This window comes from Oncorhynchus keta, chromosome 9 (genome assembly GCF_023373465.1).
Source record: "Oncorhynchus keta strain PuntledgeMale-10-30-2019 chromosome 9, Oket_V2, whole genome shotgun sequence".
NCBI lineage: Eukaryota > Metazoa > Chordata > Actinopteri > Salmoniformes > Salmonidae > Oncorhynchus > Oncorhynchus keta.
Genome location: NC_068429.1, coordinates 38,964,249 through 38,985,361, shown reverse-complemented (window position 1 = coordinate 38,985,361; position 21,113 = coordinate 38,964,249). Strand labels below are relative to the sequence as shown.

Here is a 21,113-nt window from a genome sequence, read left to right as displayed (position 1 = left end):
TAATTTTTTCAAAAGCTTTTTCTAAAATTTTGGAGAGGAATGGAAGATTCGATATAGGCCGATAGTTTTAAAAATATTTTCTGGGTCAAGGTTTGGCTTTTTCAAGAGAGGCTTTATTACTGCCACTTTTAGTGAGTTTGGTACACATCCGGTGCATAGAGAGCTGTTTATTATGTTCAACATAGGAAGGCCAAGCACAGGAAGCAGCTCTTTCAGTAGTTTAGTTGGAATAGGGTCCAGTATGCAGCTTGAAGGTTTAGAGGCCATGATTATTTTCATCATTGTGTCAAGAGATATAGTACTAAAACACTTGAGTGTCTCTCTTGATCCTAGGTCCTGGCAGTTGTGCAGACTCAGGACAACTGAGCTTTGGAGGAATACGCAGATTTAAAGAGGAGTCCGTAATTTGCTTTCTAATGATCATGATATTTTCCTCAAAGAAGTTCATGAATTTATTACTGCTGAAGTGAAAGCCATCCTCACTTGGGGAATGCTGCTTTTTAGTTAGCTTTGCGACAATATCAAAAATACATTTCGGATTGTTCTTATTTTCCTCAGTTAAGTTGGAAAAATAGGATGATCGGGCTCTTCGATACTGCACGGTACTGTCTTTCCAAGCTAGTTGGAAGACTTCCAGTTTGGTGTGGCGCCATTTCCGTAACAATTTTCTGGAAGCCCGCTTCAGAACTTGGGTATTTTCTGTATACCAGGGAGCTAGTTTCTTATGACAAATGTTTTTCGTTTTTACGGGTGCAACTGCATCTAGGGTATTGCGCAAGGTTAAATTGAGTTCCTCAGTTAGGTGGTTAACTGATTTTTGTCCTCTGACGTCCTTGGGTAGGCAGACGGAGTCTAGAAGGGCATCAAGGAATCTTTGTGTTGTCTATGAATTTATAGCACGACTTACGATGCTCCTTGGTTGGGGTCTGAGCAGATTATTTGTTGCAATTGCAAATGTAATAAAATGGTGGTCCGTTAGTCCAGGATTATGAGGAAACACGTTAAGATCCACAACATGTATTCCATGGGACAAAACAAGGTCCAGAGTATGACTGTGACAGTGTGTATGTCCAGAGACATGTTGGACGAAACCCACTGAGTCGATGATGGCTCTGAAAGCCTTTTGGAGTGGGTCTGTGGACTTTTCCATGTGAATATTAAAATCACCAAAAATGAGAATATTATCTGCTATGACTACAAGGTCCGATAGGAATTCAGGGAACTCAGTGAGGAACGCAGTATATGGCCCAGGAGGCCTGTAAACAGTAGCTATACAAAGTGATTGAGTAGGCTGCATAGATTTCATGACGAGAAGCTCAAAAGACGAAAAAGTCATTTGATGTCAGTGATCTTCAGGTTGGAGCTCTAGAAAGAGGCCCAAGTTCCCGACATGCAATTCTGAGTTGGATGACCGTTCAAAACGTATTTTCCCAGTCAGAGTTCATTTTTTCCCAGTTGTCTTGAACTCACTGAAGTCATATTTCATATTTCTGAGTTTCCAGTTGTTTTGAGCGCAGCAGGTCATGCTGGATTGACAGCATGGCCAATGTTGAATGTTTATCCGTTAAAGCTTGGAAAAGAGACCCTTTAAACCCAGACTTGGGTCCACACACCCACTCCACTGAATACCAGGCTAGTGATTGCTTTTCAATGCTTGCAGTTAGCCACTGATTGCTTCCAAACCACTCATTGTTGAATTTGGAATTTCCAACTTGTTGTGTAATGTTTATGTCCAATGGCCGATGAGCACCGATACATTTTATTTATAATTTCTCTTCATTATCTCTTCATATTACAAGGATTTGACAGTAGATTGTCGACTTGATTTATGATGATGACTGCTAGCTAAGATTTTGAAAGTACGATGTTGACATGATCTGTCCAATCAAAGCTATTGTAGATATAACGTGATTTCACATAACTTTCTCTGGTCAATGACCTTGAGCCTTCTTGGATGGGCACTTCTAATATAACTCCATGGCAGCATCCAAGGGGCTTGAATTTTCAAGATATGCCCTTAGATTTTGCAGTGAAGTAGTGTCCCCATGAGTGACAGAACACTGAGCCTATCACAGCGGAACTAGAGAACATTACCAACCCCTACGCTTCATATTTGCCGCTGGATACCTCAAAACCACTGAAAAAGGCTGAAACGCCTGCATTTTGGAGCAGCCTTACTAAAAAAAAAGAGGCCATGTTTGTATGTGGCTTTATTAACTAAATTATTTTATACATTGTTTGAAAACTGATATGTGACACGTATTAATGCCAAAATAACATGCAAAACAGGCTAAATATAGGTGGGGCTCAAAACAGGTGGGTCTCTTCCCCACCTGCCCTGAATGACGACTTTCCACTGAACCTGTTGTAGAACTTGCCGCCGCTGCTGCTACTACTTGAAAATATTAAACTATAGAAAATAACTTAATTGTAACCTGCTTCTTTATCATAGAACCAAGAGAAGGTGAAGGTTATAGATAAATAAGTCAAGAAATGAGGGTTACAATAACTACTTTACTATGTCCAACTACTCACTGATATTGGGTCAAGCATTTGGAAGCCTGTCAAATTATTCACATGCTGTTATATAAAAGTGACCAATTAAATCACAGAGTGTGAATTCTTTCATGATTTTGATGCTCACAGAAGCATTTGATTCATCTCTATGGGATTAAAAAAAGAAAAGAAAAGAGAAAAAAGAAATCTTTCACATCCCAAAAATACATTTTATAATATCACTCCGACAAACAATGATACACCACTAAAAAGTATTAACACACCAAGCAAAATAAAAGTATTCTTCACACAATAAATCCACTGCAGCAACATTTTACAAAGAGAGGAGATCAAGAGGCATCATCAATAAGTCATCCATCTCCTCCTGAAGGGCATCAGCTTTCTCATTCAGCAGCATCTGAAAACAGACGCCACAGGAGGACAATGATCAAACAGAGTACAACTTCTGCAAATGCAAGTCACATCTCAATCCAATTTTCTACAACCCTTGTTTGTATTCAGGAAGGAAACAGCAGCACAACTGTACGTATACTAGGCATTTGACAACGGACATACTTTTGCCGAAGCAACAATCTGATTTGCTTGCTTCTTGAAGAGGTTCTCCACAGTCTTGGCGAGAACGTTAGGGTCAGCGTTGGCCAGATGAGCCAGTGTCTTATAGCCAGCATTGTACAGCAGCTTGGCTCTTCTCTGTCAAAAGCAGATAAGAAGGGGTTACAAGCATGCAAAATACATCTGGAACAATGCCAGAAAACTTTGGCTAGGACAATAGCTCTTATGACTGGATACCAAGATGTGGATATGTTTTTATGGACCTTTTGTTGCCAGGTAGGACATTATCATGATGCTATAATGCCTAAAAAATTAATTGAGATTTTTTTTAAAGTCTGACCTCCATGACTCCTGCTACCTCCATGAGAGGGATGAGCTCGGCCTGGACACAGTAGGTCAGCCTGCGGGTAAGCTCAGTCAGGAGAGCTTTGAAGGGCCAGAACTCTTCCAGCTCCTGATAATACAGAGAGAGGGCACTGGGGTCAAACGAGAAAGAGGGCACACTGGGGTCAAAAGAGAAAGCAAAAGAACATACAACTTAGGAGCTATTCTCAGTAGTGGGAGGCAGGTAGTCTAGACGTTAAGAGCGTTGGGCCAGTAACCGAAAGGTTGCTGGTTCGAATCCCCGAGCCAACTAGGTGAAAAATCTTTCAATGCACCCTTGAGCAAGGCACTTAACCGTTAGTCAGGTAGTCACCGAGTTGTTCAGCCACGACTCGGTGAAACATAAGATTTTACCGTTTTTAATGTCCCGTTGGTAGGATAATCTTGATCGTAGGCCATCGATTTTATTTTCCAATGATTGCACGTTGGCCAATAAAACTGACTGCAGTTTACTCGCTCGCCTATGAATTAATCAGATGGCAGCCCAATCTCTGCCCCCTTTTCCTCGTCTTTTCTTTACGCAAATGACGAGGATTTGGGCCTGTTCCCAGGAAAGCAGTATATCCTTACCGTCGAGCACCTTAAAAAGAAAAATTATAGCAAGCAATAAAAACAAACGCAAACATAACTAACAAAATAGCACAGTTGGTTGGGAGCACGTAAAACGTCAGCCATCCTCTCCGGCGCCATTCTACAATGGCGACTGCTCGTTATCCGTCCGCAAGGCACTACAGAGGGTAGAGCGTACGGCCTAGTACATCACTAGGGCCAAGCTTTCTGCCATCAAGGACCTCTATACGAGGTGGTGTCAGAGGGAGGCCCTAAAAATGTTCAAACACTCCAGCCACCCTAGTCATAGACTGTTCTCTCTGCTACCATACGGCAAGCGGTACCGGAGTGCCAAGTCCAGGTCCAAGAGGCTTCTAAATAGCTTCTACCCCCAAGCCATAAGAGTACTGAACATCAAGCTACTCTGTTATTATCCATGTATAAGTCACTTTAATAACTCTACCTATATGTACATATTACCTCGATAACCGGTGCCCCCGCACATTGACTCTGTACCGGTACCCCCCTGTATATAGCCTCGCTATTATTATTGTACTGCTGCTCTTTAATTGTTACTTTATTTCTTATGTTTTATGTATTTTTCTTAAAACTGCATTGTTGGTTAAGGTCTTGTAACCAGGCATTTCACTGTAAGGCTACAGCTGTTGTATTCGGCGCATGTGACAAATACAATTTGATTTGTAAGTCGGTCTGGATAACAGTGTTTGCTAAATGACTAAAATGTAAAAATGGAGGACTGAAGTAACAAAGCTTTTGTCTTTTCAGGGTACCTCTATGAAACACTGCTAAGAGTCTAGGATGTGGCTCTCTTTGGACGGGACCCAATAATATCATATAGGACATCTATGCTGGCAGCTACCTCGGTGAAGTGCAGCACGCAGGAGCAGAATACTGAGGAAGAGCTGAGTAGTGTCTGGATGAAGCCCCGGCTGAGCTGGAACCTGTCAGCCACGCTCCACAGGTCAGTCTCCTTCAGCAGGGACTGCAGTACCAGGGCCAGGTACAGCCGACTCACCACCACCTGGTCAACATTCTGGGGGAACAGAGCATTTGGGAAGGACCAAGGAAGTAGAATTATTCCTACTTCTATGGCAAGGACAGCACAGTACAACAGAATGGCACAGAACTGGCTCACTGCATTGTTGCTACATTTATTACATGAATGATCAGTAGTAGAGAGCAGAGGTAGAGAGCAGATTTGAATTCACATCACAAGATATTTAGGGTTCATTATCTTCATGACTTAAATTAGTTAAGTCTGCCTTCCATCTAGGGGTTAAAAGGAGAAAAAAAAAGCTACGAAAAAAACAGGATTAATCTAGAGATGAACATAATGTTATTTTTAAGCCAACGGACTCAAGTATAAACCCATAATACCTTAATCCAATGATAGTCTCTCAACCTAAGGAACTGTGAAAATATGACACTATTGATTCAACAGTATTTAAATCATGCCATGCTTCCTCAATACTCTTACCTTCTTGACATTCTGTCCAGCAGCCTTTCTAGCAACAAAACTTTCAGACACACCAACTGCTGCACACATCTTTTGCTCCGCAGCTGATGACATTGTGAACTGGAATTGATAAGCAAAACAAACTCTTACACAATAATTGTTGTACTAAATACTGCAGAAGACAAACTATTGCACAAAACAATATTATATATACAAAATGTACTTCATTGTTAGATATTTTCATTAAACACACCAGAAAAGCATAAAAACAAAATTGTTATTTGGAGGTATTTTACCTACCAATCTACATTTAATTAACAAAGACAACCAATAAGTACATAAGACCTGGGCTCTAACCTGTCTGAAGTAGACCATCCAGTCAGGCTTACACTGGGAGACCATGTCATAGGGTGTGACCAGGTAGATGAGGTGGAGGAAACTATTCAGCATCAGGCTCTCCAGGCCTTTAGACAGGTCTCTATACAGGAGGTCACAGTAGGTCAGATCCACTGAGCCTGAGGAGGAGAGGTCAGATACACTAAACACTGTAGCATTGACTCATAGAAAAAAAATGTCTCTGTAAACAGGATTTAAATGGATTACTATGAACAATTTCCTTGTATGGTAATAGGAATTAAATTTACACCAGTTCTGGCGAGTTTGAGAGTAGTTCACCTTTGTAAGTAGCTCTTCCTAGCTTGGTGACTTGCAGGGACCCATCTTGTGGCTCTGTGGAAACGGTGACGAGGCCTTTCTCTTTAAGCAGCTCAACACACTCCTGTGTCACCTCCCACAGGCTCCTCTCCAAGCACACCTGTTTCTCCTGGACAGACAGCAATGTGCCACTCATGAAGTCTCTGATCTGCTCTAAGCTGTTCGTGATCTGAAGGGAGACAAAAGAAAAACGGCAAAAACGGGATCATCAATTTATTCATGAATATATTCTTGATTACATTCCTTTACTTCGATTTCTGTGTATTAGGTATATGTTGTGAAATTGTTAGATATTATTTATTAGATATTACTGCACAGTAAGAGCTAGAAACACCAGCAAAAACATCTGCTAAACATGTGTATGTGACCGATACCATTTGATAAGACAAAGTTCTTTGCTAAAAAGAGACCGTTTAAAAAGGGAACTGGATTTTTCTGTAATTCACTTATGGATATTTTTCAGAAGTACATTTAATCCAATGACGGATAGGATGAGACTCAGGACACCCTTTCCGTCGCTATGCATTAGATTGCTTTTGCAGATTTCCATTGGCGCGGACACAAGCTTCTTGACCTGAAAATACAAAAAGGTGGACAGGATCAATGGACAGGATCTGCTATAAAATGTCAGAGCGTGGAAACATAAAGGACCAGATGTCACTACATGCATAGGTTTACTGTTATGGTTGTAGCTGTTATTTACCAAGACTTTGTCTTTGTCCTGTAGAATGAGGATGCTCTCTCCATGAGTGTCTATCCCGGCCCGTCCAGCCCTCCCCACCATTTGCTTGTACTGGCTCCTCTTCAGGAAGTCTGCCGCCACGTACGGAGAACGCAGAATCACTCTGGTCCAAACACAATGATGGATCCAATCAAGTCTACAATAAATGTCGCTATCTAACACAGAAATGCAACTTCTGTTCGGACAGGTTATGCTTCCTTGCTTTCACTTGCCTCCGAGCAGGTAGGTTGATTCCTGCAGCCAGCGTAGAAGTGCAGGTGAGGAGACAGAGAACCCCTGCAGAGTAGGCCTCCTCCACCAGCTTCCTCTCTTCACTGGTCAACCCACTGTGGTGGTAAGCCAGGCCATACGGCACAGTCTTCTTGAGCACCGGACACAGGGAGCCATTCCCACTGCTCCTCAGCTCCCCCAGCAACACAGCCTTCTCTGCCTGCTTGTGTTGGATAAAGTCCCTGGAGAATTCAAGAAGAAGTGGCATGTTGTATCAATCACAATCCACACAATCACAACCACTGGACCGACTGACCATGATTTGGAGTACAGAGAAGAGAAATATAAAGATGTCTTTTTACTCTTTCAGGTACTTGCATATCATCCCAGCCACGTTCTCACAGTTCTTCTTGGTGGGACAGAAAACAAGGCAAGACTGGCTTGGAATGACCTCAGTCACCAAGGCAACAATATGATCCTGATCGATCTTCTGCATGGCACTGGAGTACTGGAAAACAAAAGAATTAGACAGGTGCTAAGACTTCAAATACAATGTGAGTCCGCCTTCAAAAGCTGACTGCCTGGCACTGGAGTCCAGTATATCTTCAAATATATATAAATGATGGCTCTTCAAATCAAATGGATGATTATACCTTAAAGTTCAGGACCCGAGAGAATCTGAAGCACTCCTCCTCCTTGGGGTCCACCTCGTATATGCTGTCCTTCAGTTTCACATACTCCTTCAGCTCAACCTGAAACACCATGGCTATCAGTGGCCAACCATCACAGAGACAATGGAGAACACAACACGCAGTGCAGCTTCTATTGGTTTTAACTAAGCTTTCAAGGAATACGTTGGCGATTTTCATGTTGTATATGGACTCTCACAAACAGATGGCATACCACAGAGGATCAAATAGCATTGCGTAGATCAAGCCTGTGGTTAGGGAATATCATACCGGTCTGAAGTCATTAGTGTAGCTCTCTGCCTTCAGAAACTTCTGTATATCTTGGAGATTGCCCAGAGTAGCACTCATTCCAATGATCTGAGTTGACTCTGTAAAGAAGAAAATCAGTTTCCCACACATTTTCAAAACATCTTCCTTCACCATGAATATGATGAGAGTAAAATAGCAGTCACACTTACTACTGATATAGAGCACTTTGGCGAGAGTCATCTCAATGATAGCTCCTCTGCTACCATCACCCAACATGTGGAGCTAATAAGAAGAGAAATGGAGTGGCATAAATAATTGGATACTACAGTACAATATAATTGATTGTGTCCAATACACAAGGCATCAACAGATACATTGTTTGTGTCTAGTGAGTGGCTATTCTATGTTTTGTAATGATAACATCTCAGATGTCAATGTAATAAGATATTTGCATACCTCGTCCACAACCACCAGCCCCACATTGTCCAGTCTGTTTGTCTCTATGAGAGAGTTTACCAGGCCGTGTGCCTTCTCTATAGTGGCAATGTACAGGGACCTCTTGCCCCTTCCCTTCACTGGAGGGAACCTGCCCTTACTGCCAGCATACTCCTCCACCATGAAGTCTAGCTCCAGGCCAAAACTGGCCAAAGCTCGAACCTGGGAATGCATGCAAAACGCAGTGCTCAGATTTGCCATTGACATACCAATTTTTAAAATTGAAATTCCTTTGTACAGTTGGATGAAAGAGGAATTATATACATTTCGTAGAAACAAAACAATGACCACAATACCTTCTCCTGCACTAGAGATACATAAGGCAGGATGAAAAGGGCATCCTTCCTTCTGCACAGAAGCTCTTTGAGGATAAGTATCTCAGCCACCAAAGTCTTCCCACCACTGGTGGGAAGAGAGTAGATGAGGTTTCTCCTCTGCTGAACTGAGTCCAGGTTTAGACAAGTTTTCTGCCATTCTGAAATATAAGAGAGCATTGTTATTGAGGATACTCTAATATGAAGCAGGGCAAGAGCTCAAATGACTCACACTTAGCAAAAGTTAAAGTTGATGCAGAACTAGTGAGGACATGCAATTAGACAGGGAAAAGGAATAGAAATCCATTCACCATATAAATCTTTGATTCCTTTGAGATTGCATATCAGCTCCTTCACTTTGGTGGGAAGACCAAAGAAAGGCCCAAGGTCTGTTGTCGCCATGGAGACAGATTCCACAGCCTGCATGGCAACACTGATCTCCTCTGTAACTACGGCCTCCTTCTGCACTGCAGTCCGGGAGACACTAGAAGGAGTTGCTGCATTAGCCATCATAGCTCTCTTCAGATGATCGGACACGCTCTTCCTTGCCTTGGGGGCGATATGCCTCTCATTTCTATCTTCAGTGCTGACAGACTTCTCAGGATGTCTCATAGACATGGAGGTTTTGTCCTCATCTGTACAGCAGTTCCTGTCTGCTGTTTGGGGATCTTGTAGAAAAGCGAGTTGTGAGCTTGGCATGTCTAGGAAAGCATCATCTGTGAAGCCCTCCAGGAATGATTCTGTCATTGAGTCATCACATGATTGTTTCGGACAGTTGTCTGTTGAAGACTTCAGTGAAGTGAAGTCAGGGTTCCCAGCAAGCAGAATCACAGGGCATCTGCTGCTGGTTGTATGTTCAATGTCATTCTGTCTCATGTTCTGCCCCACTCTATCGAGCTTTGCCAGGAAAGAGCTGTCGCTTACAATGCTGTCATAGTCCCCAAATAAATCCTCAGGGTCACTGCAGTACTGCAAAAAAAGCAACGTTAAGAAACAGTAAATGCACTTCTATCTCACTCAAATATCATGTTGAAATTACAGTAATATCATCAGACCACAAGAAGTGTATAATGCACCATTGTGATATTAGTTAGCTAGCCACCTCACTGAACGTTGCATCCATGGATTGGTCCAAAGCTCTGGAAATATCTATCGGTCTCGTGTTGTCAGGACATTGTCGTCCAGAAGCACTGGTCCTTTTCATTGCCGGCGTGAGATTACTTATACGTCTATCCCTGGACCGCTTCCTCGAGGACGGTCGTTTTACTTTGATTTCGGCACTCATTGTCAAACCTGACTCTGTCGGACACCTTACTGACGTTAGCCTAAGCAAACACTAGTAGCATTCCAGCTATGTTGGCATGCTAGCGAACTACTAGCTAAGTAACGTTAGTAAATACAATACAATCATGTTGGCTGACAGGGTGAGCTCCTCAATTCATTTGCCACTGAGTCAAATTGGCTGACTGAGTGAGTTGGCAAGCTATCTTGAAAAAAATATATAGATGACGTTAACGTTGGCTAACTTCACGCTAAATGTTAAGTGAGCAAACTCAACCGTTTTTCGTTAGCTGAAAGTAGCTACATTGACTAGACATGGTTAACACTAGGCTTACTATCAAATCGTCTTTAACAACCGAGAACTCAAAATATAAAATAGAGAATACATTTTGAAGAGTAACTAACCGGATACATACAATACAGACGACAACTATGAATTTGTAAACATGAGTCTAACGTATTAGCCAATCAGAGACGAGCAAAGATTGTAACTATAAATTGAGTCGGGTGGAGAACGGAACTTTTTTCCGGCCTATTGATACAATCAGTCTATATGTACCGTACTGTATTTGAATATTAGACTCATTATATTCTATGGAAGTTTTAGATTTGATATGTGGAAATTATACAAACTATCATTTAGAAAATACATTCATTTTGGAAGGAACGTTTGATCATGGGCCAACATAATAAACGTGAACAGGAAATTACGTCAAATAGACAGAGCTCAATTTTGGCTCTACAATTTCGATATTACTCGCTGGTCGACAGAGAGGGGTTTGCGCCTCTATGGGGCAATGTTTCGTGTTAATTATTCGCATGTGGAAAGCAATGCCGAGACAAGAAAAGTCTGACAGTGGGAGTGAAGTTTGTGGAAAAAGTGGACTCTTGCCTTTAGGCTGATCCAATTGCGGTTTCACGGTGGGTGAAAAAAGGGGTTTGGTCATGTGGAATCGGTGAGGGTAACTTGAAGTGGTCTAGTGATAATTGTTTTGTCTTTCTGCTGAGGACGAATGCGCTCCAAGTAAAACGAATGGGGGTAAGTAAAGTGAAGTGTTTCGATCTCAAGAAAAAGGCACCAATGAAAGGAGGGGTAACTGGGGGAGCAGTAGATATAAACGTTGACCAGCTGAGGGCAAATATTCCCGGTGTATGTGATCTCGTCGTTTGAAGCGACGCAGACAGGGTGGGGAAACAGAAGAGTCATTGTCTGTTCTTTTGAGTTTTGAAGTAGAGTCTTTGCCTGACAAAGTGAAGTTAGGACATATAAGTTATCCTGTACGAGCGTATGTGCCGAGTACATTAAGATGTTACAGGTGTCAAGCTTATGGGCAGTGTGAAGGAGGGAGGGTCCAATGTGTGAGGAATGTGCAGAAGGGCATGAGACAGAGGAATGTGTAGTATTGGGGAATGTGTTAATTGTAGGGGTGCACATTGCGCTGGGGGTCAGTTTGAGGGTTTCCAGGGTTAGAGTAGAGCAGAAGTTGTCATATGCTGAGGCAGTGAAGGAGAAGAAGATTGGTTAAGGGGAGAGGTGGTGAGAGTAGTAGCGATATACCAGTACATGGGGATAGGCCAAAAAAGTTAACTATGTTTCATTAAGATTGGATTTTTAGCTTTTATAGCAGTGGTTATTAATTATACTGCATGGATGGTTCGGAAGTCTCAAATTGAGGTTGTGGTTGCAGCTGCTGAGAGGTATTTGGGTGTGTAAGAGTTTCATGATGTGTTAAGTAGTGATGTCCCATCCTTTCAGGGTGATTGCATGAGGTAGGAATAAATATATTAACATTTTGGAGTAGGGGGGTGTTAATTTTATCTTATATAATTTTGAAATTAGTGAGTATAGTGTTAGATGGTAAGGTATTTATTCAGTACATTATTTTCAAAGTAAAGAATAAGGGAGTTGTACTCCAGTCTACTAGATGGCGGTAATGCAACAAATTGGATGTCAACCCCTGTTAAATCTCATAGAAGAAGATTACGTCAAATAACATCCGGATCTTTCCTTCGCAGGTCAAAAATGTTTGCTGTCCGAAGCTTTCGATCTTTACAATTCACATTTTCACAGCTTGGAGGCACACGTAAGAATGATGTTCAATGTTTTGAATTAATTGCATTGCTAGTGATACAAGCATGATTATACTGACGTTTATAATCACTAAGATAACCTATTAGCTAAATAGATAGCTAATGTTAGCTAGCGTTAGTTAACCTCTAGCTATGCCTTCCATCATTAACTAGCCAACCACATGTGTCGTTTATCTATCGAGCTGGCCAGAGCAACCTCTATATTTTTTTGTGAGTTAATGTCTGCTTTACTTTTTATCACAGAACAATGTATCAGAAGTCTGTCAGGCTCGTCTAATGTAGTCCAGAAGAACGATGACATGGTAAGCCATTTTAAAGCCACCTATTAACGTTAGCTAGCTACCTTTCGAAGAGTGCACTAGTAAAACGTTATCAATAGACTAAATGGATCCAGGATTACGTTTTTAAATGCAAATAGAACTTGATTTATATTTACCCGTAGTGCTCAGGGATAGCTCTCGAGAACGGTATACCCAGGTTTAGAGGCTCACTCCATCCCGCATAGAAAACAGCTGGATCAATGAACTGCAAATACCGACATTCTGTTGTAACGTTTACGAACGTTAGTGATCCTTGCGATGTGTTTTTGGAAACGATTAGAAGTGTGCTATCACATCAGCTAGAAATCATCTTTCAGTTACAAAATATACCCTTACTGCAGGCAGTTTAGCCAAGTTGCATCCTTCAGAATTTTAAATAACACTGGGCAAACCGAGGTATGAAACGTCACTCCCCAGCCATGACTGTATAGTCGTGGCCAAAAGTTTTGAGAATGACACCAATATTAATTTCCACAAAGTTTGCTGCTTCAGTGTCTTTAGATATTTTGTCAGATGTTACTATGCAATAATTAAGTATAAATACAAGCATTTCATAAGTGTCAAAGGCTTTTATTGACAACTACATGATGTTGATGCAAAGAGTCAATATTTGCAGTGTTGACCCTTCTTTTTCAAGACCTCTGCAATCCGCCCTGGCATGCTGTCAATTAACTTCTGGGCCACATCCTGACTGATGGCAGCCCATTCTTGCATAATCAATACTTGAAGTTTGTCAGAATTTGTGGGGTTTTGTTTGTCCACTCACCTCTTGAGGATTGACCACAAGTTCTCAATGGGATTAAGGTCTGGGGAGTTTCCTGGCCATGGACCCAAAATATATAATGTTTCGTTCCCAGAGCCACATAGTTATCACTTTTGCCTTATGGCACGGTGCTGCCATCATGCTGGAAAAGTCATTGTTCGTCACCAAACTGTTCCTGGATTGTTGGGAGAAGTTGCTCTCGGAGGATATATTATTATATATTATTATATTAGGATGTGTTGGTACCATTTCTTTATTCGTGGCTGTGTTCTTAAGCAAAATTGTGAGTGAGCCCACTCCCTTAGCTGAGAAGCAACCCCACACATGAATGGTCTCAGTATGCATTACTGTTGACATGACACAGGACTGATGGTAGCGCTCACCTTGTCTTCTCTGGACAAGGTTTTTTCCGGATGCCCCAAACAATCGGATATGGGATTCATCAGAGAAAATGACTTTACCCCAGTCCTCAGCAGCCCAATCCCTGTACCATTTGCAGAATATCAGTCGGTCCCTGATGTTTTTCCTGGCTTCTTTGTTGCCCTTGACACCAGACCATCCTCAAAGTCTTCGCCTCACTGTGCGTGCAGATACACTCACACCTGCCTGCTGCTATTCCTGAGCAAGCTCTGTACTGGTGGTGCCCCGATCCCGCAGCTGAATCAACTTTAGTCCAGCAAGCTCCAGGACCGTCTCCTTTCTTGGGCCCCCTGAAGCCTTCTTCACAACAATTGAACTGTTCTCCTTGAAGTTCTTGATGATCCGATAAATGGTTGATTTAGGTGCAATCTTACTGGCAGCAATATCTTTTCCTGTGAGGCCCTTTTTGTGCGAAGCAATGATGACTGCACCTCTTTCCTTGCAGGTAACCATGGTTGACAGAGGAACAATGATTCCAAGCACCACCCTCTTTTGAGCTTGAATAACAGACTGAAGCTTCAAATCAGCATGAGAGTGATCTCCAGCCTTGTCCTCGTCAACACTCACACCTGTGTTAACGAGAGAATCACTGCCATGATATCAGCTGGTCCTTTTGTGGCAGGGTTGAAATGCAGTGGAAATGTTTTTTGGGGTTTCAGTTCATTTGCATGTTAATGAGGCACTTTGCAATTAATTGCAATTCATCTGATCACTCTTCATAACATTCTGGAGTACATGCAAATTGACATCATACAAACTGAGGCGGCAGACTAAGTGAAAATTAATATTTGTCTTTCTCAACTTTTGGCCACGACTGTATGGAAGTAACTTTGCTAAACTGTGATCAGCAAGTGTATCTTTTGTATTTGAGCAATTATTTATCGCTTCTATGTATGTAAGTTATAAATGTTTCCAAAACTGTGTCGTGTGAGACGTATTTGCATTTAGAGCACCAAAGCTCTGTCTGCACATTATGCCTGAGCTAATCATAATGGACATTGAATGACCCACTGCATCCATGCATTGGAGTCATGAGAAGGGCTAGCTCAAGGAGTAACATTCCTCCATGTCAAGAGAATTATTGAAGCTATATGTCATTTCACTACAAGGTCTATGACAACTACGTTTGTTGTATTTATGTAAATCCATGTTTATCTCCCCAGCCTTTACAGATGGAGAATCCATACAAACAACCACAGAAGGGCTGCATTCTCTGTAACATCACAGTGGACTTCAAGAATGTTCAGGTCTGTCATTAGACTACTGTATTAAGTGCTGTGATGCGCAAATATCCAATGTTTATTTATAATTTGCCTAATTTTTCTCCATCTTTCCAATAGCTGCTGTCCCAGTTTATATCCCCACACACAGGAAGAGTTTACGGCAGGCACATAACAGGTGAGAACTTGGTCAGGAAAAGTGCTGAAAATGTACACATCAGAGCAGAGGCTGTCATATCAAGGTGTTTATTCTTTTCTAGGTCTATGTGGTAAGAAACAGCGGGAGATCGCCAAAGCCATAAAGAAAGCTCATTCGATGGGTATGCCCTCAAATCACACATTTTTATTATTGACTGTACACTCCAAACCAACTCATTCACTCAGAATCCCATTCTGAATGATGTCTTCGCACTAAATTTGAAAACAATGTCCACAATAAAAAGATGCAGATATGGATTTATGATGATCAAATCGAGGTTGCTCTGTAATCGTTTCTCTTTGGAAACTTCAATGTGCCATCTATCACTACTGACCAGAAGATTTGTAATACATTGTGTGCTACAGACTGGTCTGGCTCAAAATGACCATGTTTTAATCATCCAGTCCTTCCTATAATAAATACTGGTAATATTTTTCTCCGCAGGATTCATGTCTGTAACCCACAAGGACCCAAATTTTATGAAAGATCCAAACATCTGTGACATCCGGCACTTGGAGTAACTGTGTCCGCCTGTATTGTGGAGCTAGTCTAGCATAGATACTGTAATTGTGTATTAAAACATTTTTCAATGTGGAAGATTGCTTGTTAGTCTCGTCTTTGAGCCGTCATGCTTGGGTTGAGTTATGAGACCAATAATCGTAACTCACTACACGTGTGAAAATCATTTAATGCAATTCTGTACAAGTTCAATTACAGCTTTAACTATTTTATATACGGTACCAGTCAAGTTTGGACACCTACTCATTCAAGGGGTTTTCTTTATTTGCACTATTTTCTACATTGTAGAATAATAGTGAAGACATCAACTAGAACTAGCACATGGAGTCATGTGTTAAAAAAAATCAAACTATTTTAGATTCTTCAAAGTAGCCACCCTTTGCCTTGACAGCTTTGCGCACACTTGGCGTTCTCTCAACCTCCTTCATGAGGAATGCTTTTCCAACAGTCTTGAAGGAGTTCCCACATATGCTGAGCACTTGTTGGCTGCTTTTCCTTCACTCTGTGGTCCAAACCATCTCAGGCCAGGTCATCTGATGTTGCACTCCATTGCTCTCCTTGGTCAAATAGCCCTTACCCAGCCTGGAGGTGTGTTTTGTGTTATTGTCCTGTTGTAAAACAATGATTGTCCCACTAAGCACGAACCGGATGGGGTGGTGTATCGCTGCGGTAGCCATGCTGGTTAACTGTGCCTTGAATTCTAAATAAATCGCCAGCAAAGCACCATCACACCGCCATGCTTCACGTGGGATCCACATGCAGAGATCATCCGTTCACCTACTTTGCGTCTCACAACGTCACGGCGGTTGGAACCAACAATCTCAAATTTGGACTCTTCAGACCAAAGGACAGATTTCCACTGGTCTAATGTCCATTGCTTGTGTTTCTTGGCCTAAGCAAGTCTCCTTATTGGTGTCCTTTTAGTAGTGTTTTCTTTGCAGCAATCAACCATGAAGGCCTGATTCCTGCAGTCTCCTCTGAACAGTTGATGTTGGTGTGTCTTACTTGAACTCTGAAGCATTTATTTGGGCTGCAATCTGCAGTGCAGTTAACTCTAATGAACTTATTCTCTGCAGCAGAGGTAACTCTGGGTCTTCCTTTCCTGTGGCAGTCCTCGAGAGCCAGTTTCATCATAGCGCTTGGTTTTTGTGACTGCACTTGAAGAAACGTTCAAAGTTCTTAATTTTCTGCATTGACTGACCATGTCTTAAGGTAATGAACTGTTTCTCTTTGCTTATTTGAGCTGTTCTATTTGGTAAAAGACCAAGTCCATATTATGGCTCTTTTGTATACCACCCCTACCATCTCAACACAACTGATTGGCTCAAAGGCATTAAGGAAAGAAATTCCACAAATTAACTTAAAGACACACCTGTTAATTTAAATGCATTCCAGGTTACTACTTCATGCAGCTGGTTGAGAGAATGCCAAGAGTGTGCATAGCTCAAGGCAAAGGGTGGCTACTTTGAAGAATCTCAAAATATATTTTGATTTAACACTTTGGTTACATGATTCCATGTGTGTTATTTCATGTTTTTGATGGCTTCACTATTCTACAATGTAGAAAATCGTACAAATAAAACCCTGGAATGAGTAGGTGTCAACTTTTGACTGAAATAATATCACTTTATTTCAAGGACAGTTCTTACATTTAAAATGTTACCCCCAAAATAAGCTAATTGAAAGCATCCCTAAATATACATTTTCAGTAATTGAGGGGAATGTCACAGATTTTCCTATACTCCATACACTTTTATGCTATGTAATAATTTGAGTGGTACATTTTTGTCCTCTGTTAGACATGAAATTATTTCTGTTTTGATTGGCTGGTATCAAATCATCCTCAGTCTCTGACTGACAATGAAGACCCCTCAGTCTCCTCCAGCATGTTTTTCCTCCTCTTGGGCGTGTCAGATGATTCCCAAAGGGGACGTTTTCTCCAGGACGTCCCTCCGCCTCTACCAAGCCTCCCCTTCCTGGCTTTGGGGACTGTATGAGTCAGGATCAAAGGCAGTGTTGTGGTGATGTCTATGCCATGGTCAGTGTTGCAGCAGAACTCCGGCACGGGGAACTCCTGGAACGTTAGAGCCTGTGTTTGGAGTAGAGCTGCCCCAGGGAACAGTGTCTTAATGGCCTCACAGAGCAGTACATTCTCCTGAGACTGGGCTGGAGTGGAGTCTCCATCTGCTGAGTTGGGGAACACAAAGTAAGTAAAACATGCTTAACACACTCAAAAGTAAGATAAAATAACAAATCAATAATTGATAAATAGAACAGAAGTTGGTCATACTTTTTTTCTGCTCTTGTTTCCTCTCACTGACAGTCCTTAGAGACGAAACATCTGCAAGCAGCTCCTCGACCAATCGCTCACTCCTCCACTTTCTTACATGCCACCTGAAGAGAAATAAACCGAAAACCCAGGTGACGCCATCATGTTTACCCATGGTTGTACATAGTCATTTGTACGTTTTTACATTTCTGTTTTCATTATCCATTATCCGTTCAACTTACCTTCAGTTTGCCTTGCAAGTTGTTGTTCATTTCATTAATCTCATCCACCTCTTGCAGGGATCCATCCAAGGAGAATAATCTATATCTACACAGAGCAAAATAGAGAAGTGTAAGACTAGTCCTTCAGGTACCAGACAAACACACTCAGATTACATTTGTCAATAGTACCCAATGCCAAAGCCCAGGGGTCAGCAAAGCTAGTACCTGTGTTTCCAAACAGCACGGTTGTAGTTGACTGATGAACAAGATGCAGACAGTCTCCAGTATTCCTGCTGTTCCAACAAACCCAGGTTGCTGACCCGGACAGGAACGCTGCAGGATTGACTACTTAGACAGTGCAACACAGAGTTCAGACCTTAACATACAATCACTCACTAAAGATCCCATGACAAAACACTAACAGTTTCATTAAAAACAGTGTGAAGGATATCACAATGTGAATGTACTGACCTGCAATGTGATCTGTCGACTGCATACTCCCAGTTTGTGAGTGGAGCCTGATCAAATCAAATCAAATTTATTTATATAGCCCTTCGTACATCAGCTGATATCTCAAAGTGCTGTACAGAAACCCAGCCTAAAACCCCAAACAGCAAACAATGCAGGTGTAAAAGCATTGTGTGACCTCACTGGGTGTCAGTAGCAGGAACATCAGCTCCTTTTCAGGTTCTCATGGATTACTTGCTCTCTGAAGGTAATTTGTTGATCAGTGTATCTCTGCTGTTTATACCAACCCATCACATTCTCCTGGATAGGAAAGTCAAATGAAGTTTAAGTTGATAGTTGCCCTGGTAGCAGCATAGACAGAGAGCTCCTGTTCATTTGTACATATTTAATTTGCTTTCAGAATCAACATGTTTTTTTTTATGACAATTACTTTTTATTGTATATCTGGTGGTTTTGGTTTTGAGCCACGGATTTGCACATTGTCTGGACAGGTAAACTTTTTTTCTGGCTTGACTAGTTAGCTGGCTAATGTTTTTTTAGAAACATTTATTTGGACACGTACAGTGCCTTCGGAAAGTATTCAGACCCCTGGACTTTTCCACATTTTGTTACGTTACAGCCTTATTCTAAAATAGATCTTTTTTAAATTATTGATTTTTAAAAAAAAATCTCAATCTACACACAATACCCTATAATGACAAAGTGAAAACAGGCTTAGAAATGTTCGCAAATGTATTACAAATAAAAAAAACAGAAATACAAATTTGCAAAAATGTCAACTTGTTTTTGCGTTGTCATTATGCGGTATTGTGTTTAGATTGAGGGGGGGAAAAAAACATTTGATCAATTTTAGAACAAGGCTGTAGCCTAACAATGTGAAAAAGTCAAGGGGTCTGAATACTTTCCGAATGCACTGTACCACCCTTTTTTTTTTTTTCACCTTCAGTTCCTGATCTTTTGAGATCATGTGAGGAGTCGCTTGAAGTGTAACAGTAATGGGAGATGGAGGAATACAGTGCTGAGGCAGAGGCTCATAGTCAGGACGACTGGCTACTATTCTGAACTTTGTGTAGTGAGCATTCTGCCGCCCAGAGCTGCTGAGGCATCACCCAAGTGGATGCTACACTACACAGAGTCGAAGAAGAGAAGTCCAGTGTCTATATGGCGCAGGTTGGTTGGTTCCCTGACTTGCCCTCTACAAGATCATCAGCAGACTCCACCACCAGCATCATCTACCATCTTCTGACCAGTTCCCTACACTCAGGCATGCAGTAGTACCTCAGTGTGCTCAAGCCATGAATGAACTGACCCTCTACATCTGCAGAGGATGCAGCTTTCAAAGACTTGGCAGCAATTGGTTGACTTGACCTGTCATGATTACATTGCTTGTTTGTTTTTTTCCCCCTTATGAAGCACTTTGAGATTTATATTATTGAAAGCACTATAGAAGTTGAATACATTATTATTAAATAGTTAGAGGCTGAATAAAGGTGTGTTTTGTTGGCTATCAAAAAAGATAGGAAAGAAATGCAAACATCTTGCATAATGGCAAATGCCCTTTTTCTCCCTGGACTCAGTTGAAATATCCTTATTTGTGACAGCAATATTACCAAGGTATCTCATGCCACTTACCTCCTTATAATTTGACAAAGGGTGCCTTACTTCTTCATCCTGGTTCACCTCCCCTATACTATTATAGACGCTTGGGGCGGGGAGAAAAACACTATTATTGGAAGTGAAATGCTGCTAGCAGAAACGATCAAAATACTGTTGCAATACACACACAGCTGAATCACAATTTTAAGAAACCTTTCATCTTTGCAGTTTACCTATTGAGCTTGCGACAGGATGTTTCTGAAAGTCTGGAACAGAAACTGCGGTGAAATAACAGTCAGTTCACACTGTAGCCAAGATGACATGGTGATGATTCAAGTGCACAGCTGATGACCCACTTATTGTATGCTCAAACTGTATGTTGTCGATTTGAGAATCAGTGATGTTGCTTCTCGCTTCAGCTTTGCTCTCCCCAGGAATAAGACCTTCCTGTAAAATGTAATGAGGCACATACATGTCTGAGGTGAGTTAAATATAATAAACAACCTGGCGATAACCAGCATCTGAATAAGTGGGATATGTGGTCAGACCTATCTGTTGTGGCGCTAGAAAAAGTTAGCTAACGATATAACGTTAGTTGCCCATATTTTCTGTAGACGAACCTGATTAATAGGTGCACAGCTAATGTATATTTTGCCAATCATGAATTATAATATGTATCTAGCTAACTACTTACCACATCAGAATCACTGTTAAAGTCACTGTTAAAGTGGTGAAACATTAATGAACCAAGAACAAATCTGGAGATGCGAACAGAGGAGTTTGAGTCCGCCATGCCTCCCGTTGTCAAGGAAGGCTGCGTAAAAACAGCGCATATCCTCTGCAATGGCATGCAC

General features: G+C 41.5%; 2 protein-coding genes and 1 pseudogene across 4 annotated transcripts; 1 reads left to right on the top strand and 2 right to left on the bottom strand.

Moving 5' to 3' along the window:
• Positions 1 to 2,193: 2,193 nt before the first annotated feature.
• helq (helicase, POLQ like) lies at positions 2,194 to 10,644 on the bottom strand. 2 transcript variants are annotated; one of them, XM_035776400.2, is made up of 18 exons: positions 9,995 to 10,644; positions 9,204 to 9,861; positions 8,875 to 9,053; positions 8,540 to 8,740; positions 8,293 to 8,365; positions 8,105 to 8,202; positions 7,799 to 7,897; positions 7,508 to 7,653; positions 7,148 to 7,387; positions 6,897 to 7,038; positions 6,663 to 6,767; positions 6,155 to 6,362; positions 5,837 to 5,994; positions 5,501 to 5,599; positions 4,883 to 5,056; positions 3,410 to 3,523; positions 3,073 to 3,207; positions 2,194 to 2,914 (listed from the first exon to the last, which is right to left on the bottom strand). In XM_035776400.2, the coding sequence occupies exons 1-18, from the start codon at positions 10,175 to 10,177 to the stop codon at positions 2,831 to 2,833; spliced, it is 3,096 nt and encodes a 1,031-aa protein (XP_035632293.1). In that variant the 5' UTR covers positions 10,178 to 10,644; the 3' UTR covers positions 2,194 to 2,830. The 2 variants fall into 2 exon arrangements, with proteins under 2 accessions (XP_035632293.1, XP_035632294.1); XM_035776401.2 differs by having other exon boundaries at positions 9,969 to 10,104.
• Positions 10,645 to 10,882: 238 nt separating this feature from the next.
• mrps18c (mitochondrial ribosomal protein S18C) lies at positions 10,883 to 15,783 on the top strand. Of its 2 annotated transcripts, none has more exons than XM_035776425.2 (7): positions 10,883 to 11,212; positions 12,190 to 12,257; positions 12,508 to 12,566; positions 14,931 to 15,014; positions 15,108 to 15,165; positions 15,248 to 15,307; positions 15,631 to 15,783. In XM_035776425.2, exons 2-7 carry the CDS (start codon positions 12,197 to 12,199, stop codon positions 15,705 to 15,707), a joined length of 399 nt encoding a protein of 132 aa, XP_035632318.1. In that variant the 5' UTR covers positions 10,883 to 11,212; positions 12,190 to 12,196; the 3' UTR covers positions 15,708 to 15,783. The 2 variants fall into 2 exon arrangements, with proteins under 2 accessions (XP_035632318.1, XP_035632317.1); XM_035776424.2 differs by having other exon boundaries at positions 10,884 to 11,094.
• A 1,765-nt stretch (positions 15,784 to 17,548) lies between these two features.
• On the bottom strand, positions 17,549 to 21,106 carry LOC118388114 (BRCA1-A complex subunit Abraxas 1-like; annotated as a pseudogene).
• Between the last annotated feature and the right edge of the window lie 7 nt (positions 21,107 to 21,113).